This window comes from Phyllobates terribilis, unplaced genomic scaffold (genome assembly GCF_046119375.1).
Source record: "Phyllobates terribilis strain yellow unplaced genomic scaffold, ASM4611937v1 Scaffold_13__5_contigs__length_258822181, whole genome shotgun sequence".
NCBI classification, from domain to species: Eukaryota; Metazoa; Chordata; class Amphibia; order Anura; family Dendrobatidae; genus Phyllobates; species Phyllobates terribilis.
The window spans coordinates 92769900-92787033 of record NW_027362773.1 but is presented as its reverse complement, the minus strand read 5'-3'; the positions used below and the strand labels follow the sequence as shown (position 1 = coordinate 92787033).

General features: G+C 44.7%; 1 protein-coding gene across 1 annotated transcript; it reads left to right on the top strand.

Annotated features, from left to right (window-relative positions):
* Positions 1 to 208: 208 nt before the first annotated feature.
* Positions 209 to 16470, top strand: LOC141173602 (receptor-type tyrosine-protein phosphatase eta-like). The gene is made up of 9 exons (XM_073657901.1): positions 209 to 216; positions 530 to 617; positions 1449 to 1539; positions 3856 to 3929; positions 4854 to 4988; positions 6008 to 6127; positions 6225 to 6385; positions 14401 to 14536; positions 16230 to 16470. Exons 1-9 carry the CDS (start codon positions 209 to 211, stop codon positions 16410 to 16412), a joined length of 996 nt encoding a protein of 331 aa, XP_073514002.1. The 3' UTR covers positions 16413 to 16470.
* Positions 16471 to 17134: the final 664 nt, after the last annotated feature.

Sequence of the window (17134 nt, the reverse complement as noted above, 5' to 3'; positions counted from 1 at the left end):
AGCAAGACGTAGAAAAAACATGCGAACAGCAGGTTGTGTATCGATAAAGTATGTACATAACCTACTATATACAATATGAGAACATTAAAGGCATTGTCCGGTGAAAACAAGTTATTTATGGAATAGGCAATAACTTATTGATCGGTAGGAGCTCAACCGCTGGGACCTGCACCGATCAGCAGAATGGGGAATTTTTATCCTTGTTAGAATGGAGATGTATAATACGGTGTACGCTCGACTGCTGCTTCATTCTTTCCCTATGGGGCCGCCAAGCACTGTGCTCAGCTTATTCTGGCAGTCACAGAGAGAATAAATGGAGCTACAGTCGGGCATCCAACCTACCCCTCCATTTGGGAAAGGGGATGAAATTCCTCCATTCTGCCGTTCGGCGTAGGGCAGAGCGGACCTTATGATCAGTAAATTATCACATATCCTTGTTTTCACTTTACAACCCCTTTAAGTTGTTTGTAATTGAAAAACTGACTTATTTGAGAAATAATTTATATTCTTTATTGTTTTTTTTTTTTAGAAAACATTCTACTAAGAATGAAAGCTATGAATCTTTGTTTGAAAAACTGCAAGCAAATAACAACAAAGGCTTCATTGTGGAGTTTGATGTACGTAATTAAAGAAGGCTCTCTACATATATATTAAAGGGAATCTGTTAGCAGGATAGAGGCTGAAACACAGAATTAAGGGATGTGTCACTTGTCAAAGTGTGTGCTGTTATTTACTAACTGTGAAGGATTTATAACTAAGAGATTAACATTGCTGGACTAGTCCAGCAACTAAGCACCTCACTGTCTAAGGACTTTGTACACAGGGAGCCTGGTGTGGGCGGGGTTAGATGTGGTGTGGGCGGGGGCAGCTTTCTCAGCTCTGCTTCATTCTAAATCTAAAAGCTCTGAATGTGTCAGAACTACTGCACCCAGTAAATTAAGTGATACATCATTGGATTCAGCTTTTCTTTGCCTACATTATACTGCTCTCAGATGAAGTAGTAAAAAGCTGTTGACAGATTCCCTTTAAGCTGAGGTTACAGTTACACGTTTTTTCTACTCTGACTCTGCAATATTTTATCATAGATATGTAAACAACTGCTAACCCAACACTGCTCTCCCAAGCTGTCTATATGATGGTGTGAATATTACCACTCACAGATAACCTTATCCTCCTCATTACCTAAAACCTGTGCAGTCCTGCGCCTGTCTTATGAGGGTCTGTCAGCCGACATCCATCTCAGTAATGCATAAACATCTTAAAATCAACATTCTGGCTCATAAAGGTGATGTCTAAACTGGCAACCTACTTCTGTGACATCTACGTATCTTTATGGGCTACTGGACAGGCATTTGCTAGAACTAATCCTTTTGCTGCTGTAAATTTTTGCTAATTTAGATTTTTTTTTTAATATACAATTTGTGGCTTGCTATGTTCTTATTCTTTAGAGACTGCAGTCTGTGGGTCTCTCACAACCAAGGTCTGTGGCTCTTCATCCCAGTAATGCAGAGAAGAACCGTCAAGATGCAACCTACCCATGTGAGTTATCACCATTATCATATTTACAAATATATGGTTAAATTGCCTTACTGGTTCCCCTTCTGGAATTAGTTTTCAAACCCATAGGAACTATGATAACATGAATTGGCGCTGTAAGACAATCAGAAGTGCTGACCAGATAATCCAGATAACCTTAGGCCTAAAAAAATAAATAAATAAATTATTTATATATATATATATATATATATATATATATATATATATATATATATATATATATACAGTACAGACCAAAAGTTTGGACACACCTTCTCATTTAAAGATTTTTCTGTATTTTCTTGACTATGAAAATTGTACATTCACACTGAAGGCATCAAAACTATGAATTAACACATGTGGAATTATATACTTAACAAAAAAGTGTGAAACTACTGAAAATATGTCTTATATTCTAGGTTCTTCAAAGTAGCCACCTTTTGCTTTGATGACTGCTTTGCACACTCTTGGCATTCTCTTGATGAGCTTCAAGAGGTAGTCACTGGAAATGGTCTTCCAACAATCTTGAAGGAGTTCCCAGAGATGCTTAGCACTTGTTGGCCCTTTTGCCTTCACTCTGCGGTCCAGCTCACCCCAAACCATCTCGATTGGGTTCAGGTCTGGTGACTGTGGAGGCCAGGTCATCTGGCGTAGCACCCCATCACTCTCCTTCTTGGTCAAATAGCCCTTACACAGCCTGGAGGTGTGTTTGGGGTCATTGTCCTGTTGAAAAATAATGATGGTCCAACTAAACGCAAACCGGATGGAATAGCATGCTGCTGCAAGATGCTGTGGTAGCCATGCTGGTTCAGTATGCCTTCAATTTTGAATAAATCCCCAACAGTGTCACCAGCTAAGCTCCCCCACACCATCACACCTCCTCCTCCATGCTTCACGGTGGGAACCAAGCATGTAGAGTCCATCCATTCACCTTTTCTGCATTGCACAAAGACACGGTGGTTGGAACCAAAGATCTCAAATTTGGACTCATCAGACCAAAGCACAGATTTCCATTGGTCTAATGTCCATTCCTTGTGTTCTTTAGCCCAAACAAGTCTCTTCTGCTTGTTGCATGTCCTTAGCAGGGGTTTCCTAGCAGCTATTTTACCATGAACGCCTGCTACACAAAGTCTCCTCTTAACAGTCGTTGTAGAGATGTGTCTGCTGCTAGAACTCTGTGTGGCATTGACCTGGTCTCTAATCTGAGCTGCTGTTAACCTGCGATTTCTGAGGCTGGTGAATCGGATAAACTTATCCTCAGAAGCAGAGGTGACTCTTGGTCTTCCTTTCCTGGGGCGGTCCTCATGTGAGCCAGTTTCTTTGTAGCGCTTGATGGTTTTTGCAACTGCACTTGGGGACACTTTCAAAGTTTGCCCAATTTTTCGGACTGACTGACCTTCATTTCTTAAAGTAATGATGGCCACTCATTTTTCTTTACTTAGCTGCTTTTTTCTTGCCACAATACAAATTCTAGCAGTCTATTCAATAGGACTATCAGCTGTGTATCCACCTGACTTCTGCACAACACAACTGATGGTCCCAACCCCATTTATAAGGCAAGAAATCCCTCTTACTAAACCTGACAGGACACACCTGTGAAGTGAAAACCATTTCCGGTGACTACCTCTTGAAACTCATCAAGAGAATGCCAAGAGTGTGCAAAGCAGTCATCAAAGCAAAAGGTGGCTACTTTGAAGAACCTAGAATATAAGACATATTTTCAGTTGTTTCACACTTTTTTGTTAAGTATATAATTCCACATGTGTTAATTCATAGTTTGATGCCTTCAGTGTGAATGTACAATTTTCATAGTCATGAAAATACTGAAAAATCTTTAAATGAGAAGGTGTGTCCAAACTTTTGGTCTGTACTGTATATACAATAAATAATAACAACAATAGTAATACATTTTCTATATATATATACTGTGTGTATATATATATATATATATACATATATATATGTATATACAGTATATACACACATTATATATATATATATATATATATATATATATATATACATATAAAGTACAGACCAAAAGTTTGGACACACCTTCTCATTTAAAGATTTTTCTGTGTCAACTAAATACCCTGTTTTTTATCACCTTTTTACTAGCACTTGCTGTTTACTGTTACTTTTTTACAACAGAGTGTTTTTATACGTTTGTTTTACTGTGTCTTTTTGTGTTTTAATATTATAATTTGTTATAGCTATTATTATTTTAATGGTATTCATATTGATTAAATATTTTAATATTGGTACTTTATTATATTATATATTATTCAGTCTTTTTATTTTTTAATATATTTATTGCAGATGATAAATCACGAGTAAAGTTCTCGACTGTTGAAAACTCCTCTGATGGTTATATTAATGCCAGTTATATTCCTGTGAGTAATTTCCATATCATTTCTGAGAATGGATGATAGAGACGCTTTTAATATTTAGCAATTTAATAGATAATAGCCTAGTTTTCTTTATATATTAACATGTTATATAGCGAGTAATGCAGGAGGCTGTGATGGCAAATAATGATCGCAAAGTTCATTTAAAGGGGATGTCCAGGCTTGTCACATAAGTCTGCAGTCACTCTATGTGACTGCAGACTTGTGAATCCTTACACCGTGCACATTGTGAGCTATGAGGATTCTCCGGTGCCGGCGGTGAGACTGAGCAGTCATGTGACCGCAAGTATGCGATGTGCATATTCCCAGCCACATTTTGACTAGACGTGTGTGTGTGGTCACGCTCAATTTGTCTAGTCGGAATGTGGCTGGGAGTATGTATATTGCATACTTGCGGTCACATGACCGCATGGTCTCGCCACCGACACCGGAGAATCCTCACAGCGTGCAATGTATGTGATGTGAGGATTCCCAAGCCTGCAGTCACAAAGTGACTTTAAGGTTTTTGATCACTAATGCATAATGTGTCAAGTATAATACTGGTATCTTTGATGTGTCAGAGGGATCATTGATTCCCTAAGGCATCAGGGCTCCAATATAACAGTTTCCTCTGTACCTCCAATAGATACATACATAGGCAACTGTGTAGAGCAAAAATAACATTTCAAAGAGCAAATTATAACATTTTATATAATCTCCATGTTTGATGGCATTTTCAAAACTAAAGCAAGTTGTCGCTGAGATTCTGAAGGCAGCTCTGCAGTGCCCAAACTGAATGGAGCGATGGTTGCACCATCACACCACCCCTTCCTTCTTTGTCTGTGGGATTGCCGGAGTCTATCAGTAAGGTGATCACTTGCTTTTATGAGAAGAACCCTTTAACACTTTTTTACTTTGTTCCTTCTTTAGGGGCACAGATCTGAGACATTATTTATTGCTGCTCAGCACCCATTGCCCGGGACCATCGATGACTTCTGGTACATGATTTGGGAGCAGCGCATTACCACTATTGTAATGCTGTCTCATAGCACAGAAAATTTCCAGGTACTGTAATATAGTCACTATGAATCTGTGGAGTTATGTTTTTTGCTATACTATTTTAGTTGCATGCTATATATAGTAAGGTCAGTACTAGAAGCCCAAAGGTGGCTGCTGCAGCTCACATAAAGTATCTTTGATTAGACTCCTTGATTACCGTGGTTCACAGCTTAGTTGTGCACCTCCTGCACACTCACTGTCAATTGTGCCATTTTCCCAAGACCAGACCTCCTTAGTGTCTCGGCCACTTAAATCTACCGGTTATATGTAAGGTTATGAATAACTTTATAAGTATCTTTCTTTATCTTAATCACATTTTGCTCAAATGTATGTAAAATGAAAAAATAGAGAAAGATTTCATAAAAAATCTACCTGGCTACAAACAAACCCCGTGCAGTCTGGTCCTGCAGTCATAGTCACTTTTGTCATTTTTTTCTTTCTGATATACCAAATAAAATTTTGAAAAAGTAGGAGCAGAAATGAGTTTGACTGCAGACTAAACAAATGTTGTCTTTTACCATGCAGACACATGCAGGAATAGCATGTGCTGAATTCATTAAGAGGTTCACGACACTTAATGAAATCGTTGCATCATATCAGTGGTTTGCAGTGCGTCTCCATGCAATTTGCTAGAAATATTGGAGACTGGGGTAACATTTTTGGATTAAGGTACGCTGCCAAATTTAATGAATTTGTTGGGTGGGCATTGCCACCTCCCTCCCAATTACTCCCCAACTCTGCCCACTTTGGCAGAGCTGGCCAAAAGTCGCAATATTTTTGCGTTGTGCAAAATTTTTGCCACTTTTCAAAAGTGTTTTTACTTCAGAATTCTGGCGTAACTCACTGATGAATCAAGGCCATAGATCTACACAGTGGCTGAACACACAAAACCACAGAATTTTTAAGACTATTTGGAAGGTTACTTAATTTTTAATTTTTTTAAATTAGATCACTTAAAAAATATTTACAAACTTGGACACAGCCTTTAAGTTCACAAGACATGCTCTGACTTGTATTTATTCTAGGGACAAGGTGAGGAATACTGGCCGAAAACAGAAGCCAAAAAATGTGGAAACATCTTAGCAGCAACCATTTCTGAAAACAATGACGGTGGCTGGACTATCAGAGACATTGTGTTATCAAATGTAAGTGCACAACATCCTCATATAGTGGTAGTGAGTATTACTAGATTGTACAGTATGTTCTGTAATATAAAATATACTCTCCATTTTTCTATCTCAGGTAAAGAACAAAAAGTGTCATCAGATACGACAGTTCCATTTTACTGAATGGCATGAGAGTGGTGAGATGGACAACAGAGAAGCACTAATACAGTTTGTGTATGAAGTCCGGAAATACAAGAAAGAAGATTCTTCCAATTGGCCCACTCTGGTCCATTGCAGGTAGGAAGAATGAACAAGAAAACATTTCATTTCTCTACTTCAATAAACGTAGAGAAGAATGTTATCTGCATAAGTCGTCTTCAGACATACTGTAAGACAGTGCATTCAATCCTTTATAAAAACCAAATATGAGAAGCTACAGAAATAAGAAGAGCAAACTGGTGTGATATGTTTTTAGAACGTCTGTAACTTAAAGAGGTTATCTGGGCTTTCTGTATATTTTATATTTGGACCGAGGCTGCAGATTACTGACAGTTTTTAATATGCTCACTGTCAGCATTCTGCACCTTTACCTAGATACCAAATGTCTGCATGTGACCAACCTCACTATTGATTCTGTAGGAACTGGTCACACCCCGACCAGTGTTTTCCTGTCTGGAGTCTAGTCGTTATGTCACAACTGACATTACGCCCAGTCTCCAGCAGGCCCTCCTCCATCTACTCTGTTTCTACTGCGCAAGTACTGGAAGCGATTCCAGCACTTGCATATTAAGCCTTTTCTTTCTCCTGCTGCCATCACACTGTGTAAGTGGCTCCTATGAAGGGGATATCAGCGCTGACACAGGCAGGGAGGGAAGTTTCAAATATAGTTGCAATGCTTGCTCCTATGCAGAGGGTGCCAGCTCTGAAACCGTTCATTATTCCCTTAACGACCTCCGATAGGCCTTTTCACGGCGTCTGTGAATGGGCCTTATTCCTCAGCGCCACTTTTTCATAGTGCTGAGGAATAAAAGTATAGCGTCCCCCACCAGACGAAAATCCCTCGGGAGACATGATATCCTGCAACATTGTCCCCGACCAGTTTTTTAATTGATTGAGGCTAATTAACCTTGGAAAATATTGTTCTTAGTGTGCAAAAGTGACAAAGCATTAAAAAACTATATAAATCTGGTATCTCTAGAAATGTACTGACCCAATAAATAAATCTGTTTATAACTTTTACCATACAGTCAACCATGCAAAAAAATAAAAGCAATAACTGAATTGCTGGTTTTAGTTCATTCTGCATCTAACAAAATCTGAATAAAAAGCAATCAAAAAATGTTATTTACACCAAAATAGTACTAAAAAAATTTTCAACTCATCCCGCAAAAATAAGCTCTCACATGCCACTGTTCGGAAAAAAATAAAAAAGTTTCAGCTCTCGAAGTATGGTGATAAAAAAATGATTTTTTAAATAAAAAAGCATTGTTAGATTCTGATACTAGCAAAACATAACAAATATATATAAATTTGGTATCGCTGTAATTATATCAACTCAAAGAATAAAGCCTTCTTATTACCAATACCGCCTGAAAAACGTTATAAAAATAACTATTCTTGTATTGTTGTTTATTTATTTATTTTGCCTAAAAAAATTGCATTAAGGCTAGGTTCACTTTTATTCTGTGCTCTCCGCTGAGCTCTTACAGTGGTGGCCAAAAGTATTGGCGCCCCTGCAATTCTGTCAGATAATACTCAGTTTCTTCCTGAAAATGATTGCAATCACAAATTCTTTGGTATTATTATCTTCATTTAATTTGTCTTCAATGAAAAAACACGAAAAGAATTGTCCTAAAGCCAAATTGGATACAATTCCACACCAAACCTAAAAAAGGGGGTGGACAAAAGTATTGGCACTGTTTGAAAAATCATGTGATGCTTCTCTAATTCGTGTAATTAACAGCACCTGTAACTTACCTGTGGCACCTAACAGGTGTTGGCAATAACTAAATCACACTTGCAGCCAGTTAACATGGATTAAAGTTGACTCAACCTCTGTCCTGTGTCCTTGTGTGTACCACATTGAGCATGGAGAAAAGAAAGAAGACCAAAGAACTGTCTGAGGACATGAGAAACCAATTTGTGAGGAAGCATGAGCAATCTCAAGGCTACAAGTCCATCTCCAAAGACCTGAATGTTCCTGTGTCTTCCGTGCGTAGTGTCATCAAGAAGTTTAAAGCCCATGGCACTGTGGCTAACCTCCCTAGATGTGGACAGAAAAGAAAAATTGACGAGAGATTTCAACGCAAGATTGTGCGGATGGTGGATAAAGAACCTCGACTAACATCCAAACAAGTTCAAGCTGCCCTGCAGTCCAAGGGTACAACAGTGTCAACCCATACTATCCGTCAACGTCTGAATGAAAAGGGACTATATGGTAGGATACCCAGGAAGACCCCACTTCTTACCCCGAGACATAAAAAAGCCAGGCTGGAGTTTGCCAAAACTTACCTGAGAAAGCCTAAAACGTTTTGGAAGAATGTTCTCTGGTCAGATGAGACAAAAGTAGAGCTTTTTCGGAAATAGCATCAACATAGAGTGTACAGGAAAAAAAAGAGGCATTCAAAGAAAAGAACACGGTCCCTACAGTCAAACATGTCGGAGGTTCCCTGATGTTTTGGGGTTGCTTTGCTGCCTCTGGCACTGGACTGCATGACCGTGTGCATGGTATTATGAAGTCTGAAGACTACCAACAAATTTTGCAGCATGATGTAGGGCCCAGTGTGAGAAAGCTGGGTCTCCCTCAGAGGTCATGGGTCTTCCAGCAGGACAATGACCCAAAACACACTTTCAAAAGCACTATAAAATGGTTTGAGAGAAAGCACTGGAGACTTCTAAGGTGGCCAGCAATGAGTCTAGACCTGAATCCCATAGAACACCTGTGGAGAGATCTCAAAATGGCAATTTGGAGAAGGCACCCTTCAAATATCAGGGACCTGGAGCAGTTTGCCAAAGAAGAATGGTCTACAATTCCTGCAGAGCATTGTAAGAAACTCATTGATGGTTACCGGAAGCGGTTGTTCGCAGTTATTTTGGCTAAAGGTTGTGCAACCAAGTATTAGGCTGAGGGTGCCAATACTTTTGTCTGGCCCATTTTTGGAGTTTTGTGTGAAATGATCAATGATTTGATTTTTGCTTCATTCTCTTTTGTGTTTTTTCCTTGCAAGCAAATTAAATGAAGATAATAATACCAAAGAATTTGATTTGTGATTGCAATCATTTTCAGGAAGAAACTGAGTATTATCTGACAGAATTGCAGGGGTGCCAATACTTTTGGCCACCACTGTATGTCGGTGTTTCCATGTAAATCCCAAAAAACGCGATTCAGACAAAACCCCTGATGGAACTACACAATATATTGAGGCAGATGGAGTCACTTTGGACATTGGTTTCTGTTCAGGTGGTGTCACGTTATTTTAGGCATCTTTTTAGCGCAGAAGTGTGGTCGACCACCGTTTTGCGCACGCCGGAAAAGATGGATACCACCGGAACAGACTCCAAATGGAGTCCAAAATATCTCCATCTGCCTCATGATGGTGAGTGATTCCGTTGGGGCTTTTATATGAATTGCGTTTTTGGGAACTAAAATTGAAAGTCCGATATAAGTGCTCAGCGTAAAACACAAGCATGAGATCCCAGCCTGATACTGAAAGTGATCAAAAAATGTTATGTATCCAGGCAGTAGCCCTGATTGCCCCATTACGATCTGTCTATGCACGCAACGGATGCTGTGAGCATTCTCCATTGTCGCCAGCGAGACTGAGCGGTCATGTGACCCCAATGAGCTCAGGGCCACGCTCCGGACTTGTTTGGGGGTTGGCTGGATCCAGGACCTGGTGGACGCAGCACGGCTCGGGTGGTCACTAGCAGCTGGAGTGACCAGTACAACATCTGCAGTAAGTAAACACCCTTAACTGCACAACCCGACTCTGTCTTCACTGCCGTCTGCACTACACCACCACAACCCCCATCCTCTGCGCCTGTCCCCTCTGAGGCTATACCCCTCCCGTTGGGGGTTATCCCACCAAGCTGCGCACCCACCATCAGCCTCAGCGGACCCTGCTGCAGCGGCGGCCACAGTGACCGCATCACAACGGGTGGCGTAGTCGACACAAAAGAACTTTAGTAACATCTGTAGAACTGCCAGATCACACTGAGCTTGACGCCCTGGGCACGGGACCGGGTCACAGCCGCTCGGAGACTACAACCCCCCCCCCATCTGATCCGGTGCCGGGTATTCCCCTCAAAAAGGAATATGTCCCAGGGGGCGCGTCAACTTTGGCGTAGTCGGCAGGATTACGTGCCCGCAACACCCGGGTACTGCGTGCCTGAAGAAAAGTGCAAGTTTACCTCAGAAAGAAGTCTCCTGCCGGTTCCGGAGGGTCCACGCCATCGGACTCCATCACCAGTCGTTTCCCGCCGATGGTCCGCCATTTCCAGCTTGTTCCCGCCATCTGCAGAGTTTCCCGCCACTGGGCGACGCTTCCCGCCAAATCCGAAGATTTCCCGCCTTGGAAGAGCAGCGGACGCCATTATGGGCGTGCCAAAGGAGGGCAGGAGGCCGCCTCCCATCGTGGGCCAGGACAGAAAATGGCGCCAAAAGTGGAAACCGCCCCCACCAACAGAGACTGTGATGCTGGAGGTGTCTGTCAGCGTGAAAGAACTACCCCTGGAACTGACAGTCACCGAGTTGCCCCGGGACCGCCCTCGAAGTGGGAGGAGACGAAAGAAAAGAACAAAGATGGGTGCCGCCTGGAGCAGTCTGGAGCGAGCGGACCCGGAGGCAAGAGGTCTAACGAGGAGTAGCGGAGGAGCTCACCCGGAGATGGAGAGAAAGCAGAACAGCACCGGCCCGCTGGCCAGGAGTCTGCTAGAGACCGAGGAAGGAGGGCAGAGCAGCACCGGCCCGCTGGCCAGGAGCCTGCCGGAAGAAGAGCAGAGCAGCACCGACCCGATGGTCAGGAGCCTGCTAGAGTCCACAACCCCGCTAGGTCTAGCGGAGATCTTAGCGCAGCTCCCCCGAGACCGGGAGTGTGCACAAACTGCCTTGGAGGGCCTCGCAAGGAGGATGGCCCGGGTACAGCGTGAGATACTGGCGGAATGGAGCCGGGAGATGGCCCAGCAAGCTGAGACCAGTCAACGGAGCACGCTACCCTGGAAGAGGAAGCAGACCGCCTCTGAGGATGGCGCGGGAGGACCAAAGGCCGGAGACGGCGCCGAGAAGGGAGCCGAACGCATGGAGGCAGGTAAAGGGGACGCCTATACCCCAAGCCGTGACACCGCTTACCTGCCCCAGCTCCCCGTCGCAGAGCCCGAAAGCCCCCCTGCTGTGCCCGTGGCCGCCATGTCACCGCTATGGACTAGGCCCCGACCGGAAGCCGCCGCAGCGACCCCTGTGACGTCACGCGCCTCGACCCGGAGCGTGACAAAGCAGGAAATACCACCAGCCTGGTCGCAAGGCCTAGTACCCCCGGGCGCCGCATCACCAACAGCGCCCCCTACCTCCGCGGAGCCTCCGGCCTGGCCGCAAGGCCAGGTAGCCCAGGGTGCCGCCGTCCTAACGGTGCCCTTCACCTTCCAGGTGCCCCAGGCCTGGCCGCAAGGCCTGGGCAACCCGGGCGCCACCACCACCGCGCCCGCGCCCGTAAAACCAAGGGTGCCACACCTGGGGGAGGACTTGTTCAGCCAGCTCACATGGCCGGACGGGCGGCCCTTCATCTGGCCCGAAGGATACCATGAGCTGGAACGGCAGCAGAAACTAAGACCCCTGGATGAACCCCTGATTCCGGCTCCGAAGCCCGTGGCACGGATCTCGCCCCCGCTAGCGGAAGCACAGTTTGAGTGGGACCCCACCGGAGAAGATCTAATGGGGTTCACTCAGGAAACTAGGGCAGCTGCAGCAGAGCGCGCTGAGTGTTGCCGACAGCAGCTCGAAGAGTTCGCGAGGGAGCGGAGAGAGAGGCGGGTCCGGGAACAACAGGCCCAAATAAGGAGCGCCGAGCAAAAGAGCCGGACCAGGAGGGACCCCCGTGCAGCGCACAGTCCCCGTACCACCGGGACTGTAATCAAGTTTAACCAGCAGCACGGGTGGGGCTTCATTCGAGACAACAACACCCCCGGCGACGTCTTTGTCACGCGCAGAGACGTGGAGTCCCATCTGCCGGAGGGGCACAGAGGTCGTGACCTCTACATCGGAGATGAGGTCACCTTTACCCGGCACAAGTGTGCCAAAGGACCTTACGCCCTCCACGTACACCGCTTGACGGAGGAGGAGTTGCGGTACGGGGAGGAGGAGCCAGAGGACCCGGACGGGTCTGAAGCAACACCATATCACCAAGAAAAAGCAGGAGGGAGCCGTCGTTGAGGACGGGAGTAGAGACTGTATATAGTTGCCCGTAGGGGCACAGTGAACCGTTGCTGCTAAAATAGTCCCCGTTGGGACCAGTGAACTGTTTACCCGTTAACCCCTTCATCCTACAGGCTGAGGACTGTGAGCAGCCATTCCCTTCCCTCTACCTGGCCGAGGACTGAGAGCGGCCAACTTCCCCTGTAAATAGTTGCGCGTCCTAAAGCGCCCCCTACCGGTTTTATAGAAAACCTGTTTTTCTAAGAGACGGTCGCACTTTTCCCGGACACACGTTGCACAGTGTCCGGAGGAGGAACCAGAAACAAGAGACGACGAGAATGTTATATGAAAAGTTTTATATATATATAATGTTTTATATGTTTTATATGTTTATAAAAATTTGTATGTTTTGGTGATGTTTTATGTCTTACAGCCCGAGGACGTGCTGTGATTTACCAGGGGGGAATGTAGCACCCTGAGGATTCGGCTGCTACAGGGGTATTGCACCTCAACCCAGAGGTGTGATATTCCACTCCCGGGTAAGGATGGAGTGTGGGACTGAGCTCGGTAGGCTGCATGCACTACATACATCCCATTTCCGAGGAACAGACCAACGGTACTCCCACTTAGAAATGTGCAGGTACGACCGAGTCTGTTCCTGGCTGGAGTGGGAGGGGGGTGGAACATCCCATGTAGTGTAGGGGCAGATAGGGGGAGCAGTCTGGGTAGTGATAGGAGCTCATTGGGTGCTGGTCACCTGAGCTCACACATAGAGGGATATATAAGGTGGGCACCAACTAGAATCAGGGTCAGTTGTAGAGAACAAGTCAGTTGGAGAGGAGCCTGTCTGATGCAGAGAACAAATCAGCAGAGAGAAGGAAACAGCAGCCCTGGAGAGAGAGAGAGTGGAGCAGAGAAAGACCCAGAGGGGGAAGACTGAAGGGACCCAAGAACCCAAATTAGAGCACCGGGTGAGGAGTCAGCAAAAGGGTACCAGAACCCAAACTGGTGGGGGTAAAAACAATCCCCAGCCAGAGACCGGAGGCCGTGGGCAGCATCTGCCACGGCCACCCACCACATTCACCCCGAAGGCACACCACATGAAGGGTCAGGGAACCCAAGGCCAAGGGTGTCCCAACAGCAGGCCCGAGGGAGCTGGACCTAGGTGGATCACTGGTGGGGACGGCTGAAGAAAGGACAGAGGGAGAGCTCAGGGCCACGCTCCGGACTTGTTTGGGGGTTGGCTGGATCCAGGACCTGGTGGACGCAGCACGGCTCGGGTGGTCACTAGCAGCTGGAGTGACCAGTACAACATCTGCAGTAAGTAAACACCCTTAACTGCACAACCCGACTCTGTCTTCACTGCCGTCTGCACTACACCACCACAACCCCCATCCTCTGCGCCTGTCCCCTCTGAGGCTATACCCCTCCCGTTGGGGGTTATCCCACCAAGCTGCGCACCCACCATCAGCCTCAGCGGACCCTGCTGCAGCGGCGGCCACAGTGACCGCATCACAACGGGTGGCGTAGTCGACACAAAAGAACTTTAGTAACATCTGTAGAACTGCCAGATCACACTGAGCTTGACGCCCTGGGCACGGGACCGGGTCACAGCCGCTCGGAGACTACAACCCCCCCCCCATCTGATCCGGTGCCGGGTATTCCCCTCAAAAAGGAATATGTCCCAGGGGGCGCGTCATATGCGATATGCCCGCTACGATTAGACGTGTGCGGCCTCAGTGCATACACCTTCGGAGAATCTTCAGAGCGTGCGCTGCGCCGATGCAAAAGGGGTTCAGGCACATAAGTAGCTAATGCAAGAAGAGAGAGTAATCTCTAAGATTAGATTTATACATCTCTGCATTGCCGTACATTGCCTTGTTTTATGAGTATGATTTCCCTTTAGGACCGGTACTGTGAGATCTGGCATCTTTATAGCTCTGTATTGTATTATTAATCAGCAAGAATGTGGGAACAAAGTAGATGTATATGGAATAGTTCAGAAAATTCACTTACACCGACCCCTAATGGTGGAAACAGAGGTACGTTTTAATGTTACAGTATTTCTACTATATAGAAGGCAAGTTAAAGCCTCTTAATAAAAAAAGAAAGTAAAAAAGAAAAGAAAAAAGAGCTTATCTTATCCCTTATGCATTGGATAGAGATAAGTTGCTGATCGCTGCTGATCCAACAGCTGGGACCACACAGCAATCCTGAGATTGTGCCTCTTGAACCTCAACTCTGCAGCGCCATCTTAATTAGAGCGGATGCGCCGAGCACAAGGGAACCCAGTACACACACATTGTTCGGATCCCTGGTGCCATCAGAGGTGGTGCCTGGCACCTTGCGCAGTAGTGCAGTGGTGGGCACAAGGCAGTGAATGTGTGGGGCGTCACGTTGGCACTACTGTTCCCTCATGGCTGGATGGTCAGTGGCGCACCCGTGATGGTGATGTAGGGAGGGAATAAGAGAGAGGCAGGTGCAAGCAGCACCCAAGCCGTTGAATAAAAGTAAACTTTACTTCAAACAGCAGCAAGTTGATGACAGTAGATGATGTTACATAAACTTAATCTGTACACTTCTGATAATCACAGAGGCACGTTTCTTAAGGCCACGTTCACACAATCAGTATTTGGTCAGTATTTTACATCAGTATTTGTAAGCCAAAACCAGAAGTGGAACAATGAGAGGAAAAGTATAATAGAAACATGTCACCACTTCTGCATTTTTTCACCCACTCCTGGTTTTGGTTTACAAATACTGATGTAAAATACTGACCAAATACTGAACGTGGGAATATGGCCTAAGGCAGGTTCCAGAGACATGAATAACAGCAGCAGAAACAGCGGAGACTGTATATGTGCACATCCGCTGCAGATGGCATGGGGCCGCAGAACCCTGTTCTCAGGGATCAGAGCCAAGATCTCAGGATCTCTGGTGGTCCCAGAGGTGGAACACCAATGATCAACAAAGTATCTAATATCCAAAAGATAGTAGATAACAACTAGCTTTTTTGGGGGAATAAGCCTTTAAAGGGGTTGTCCAGGACTATATTATTTTTTTAGTATGAGCTAAAAAACTAACAGGCAAGCAATTGCTAACTACCTGCCTGTTTTATCCAGCGTCGGCTCAGAGCAGTCACTGACCGCTCCTGCCGGCTATTTAGCTACTCCACGTCAACAGACCAGCTGTTCTTCTTCTGTTCTGTTCTTTCAACGGGGCATGACTGCTGTCATCATGCTGATTGACAGCTGGCTGCTCCCAGTTAAGCAGCGGAGAGCCAGCTGTCAATCAGCATGACATCGGCAGCCACACTCCGTCAACAGAGCAGCCTGCAAGAGAGGTCACTGCTCTGTCGACATGACATCAGCGGAAACTGCAGAATTATTGGTAGGAGCGGTCTGTGACTGCTCTGTGCCTGCAGAGATTGGCGTCAGGCACAACAGACAGGTAGTTAGCAACAACCTGCCTGTTAGTTCTTAGGCCCATAGTAATGAGCTAATATAGTTCTGGATAACCCCTTTAATTTTTGTGAGCTAAAATATGAACTGCAGCATTAATCTCTCTGTAAATGTGTTACAATGTATAAGACCAGACACAAACTGAAAATGATGGGGAATCTCGTCTCAGTATGTTAGAAATTTTTAGAACTTTTCAGATAAACAGTGATTATTATATTAAACACGAAAACCACTTTAACTTTTGTTCTAATGGCCAGTAATTATATGTGCCTAGGACCAATATATAATCCTGCACCGCTGCGCTTTAGATGTGGTCAAAGGCAAGAAAAATGTGAATGCTGAGGAAAACCGTCAGGAAAACACCGAGGAAAGAGTCTATGAACTAATACCCAACACATATTCCGAAGTACAAGCCAATGAGTCTGAAGAACCGTATGACCGGACATTACATATCTGAGACATTACTAGTTTTCTCTGTGGCCCGGAAAAACCCTTTTGCTATGCGCTTTGCAGAGGAACCCAGCAAGACAGGCACTTATGCACCTGTCAAATTTTGTTTGAATGCAGATTGCACATTTTCTGTTAGTACAATAAACCTCATTTCAAGGCAGAAACATTACTGTGTCCAACAGTTATTACATATATCAAACTGAAATAGCTGTTGCAAAAACACCAATTTTAAGAAAACATTAAGCTTAAGATTAATAGGGGTGCCCAAACTTTTTCATATAACTGTATATAAACAAAGGAAATAGATTAATAAATGGGTGATAGGACTAAAGAGAAAACATTCTGTATTACCTTTACGATATAAGTCAATGAAGTAATATAAATTACTTTGAAATAGGATAATGAACAACAAAGTAAACTTTAACAGTGGCGTTAAATAAGCGCCAACAACAACAATTGCCCATGTTTCCTCCTCTCTCCCATCAAGGAGAATTTTACTGATTGTAGAGGAAATAGTAGTAGAGAATATAGTAATAGAGGAACTCATCCTCGTGGTGTAAGGCTTTGTGTCTCCATGTCGCAGACATAACCTGTAGTGGAAAACTAAGGTAACATTATAGGAGGATCTCCCATCAGCAGTTTTGGACCAACCATATGGTTTCAACAAAGGCTATCTTTCAAGGATTTATGAATGTGGTGAGATAAAAGTTCATAGAAATGTCAAAGAAA

What these genes read in the sequence shown, in the direction of transcription:
- LOC141173602 (XM_073657901.1), top strand. An exon ending in TTAATGCCAGTTATATTCCT is followed by an intron (nt 3,930 to 4,853) that starts GTGAGTAATTTC and finishes TTCCTTCTTTAG; the next exon opens with GGGCACAGATCTGAGACATT. An exon ending in CCCACTCTGGTCCATTGCAG is followed by an intron (nt 6,386 to 14,400) that starts GTAGGAAGAATG and finishes ATTTCCCTTTAG; the next exon opens with GACCGGTACTGTGAGATCTG.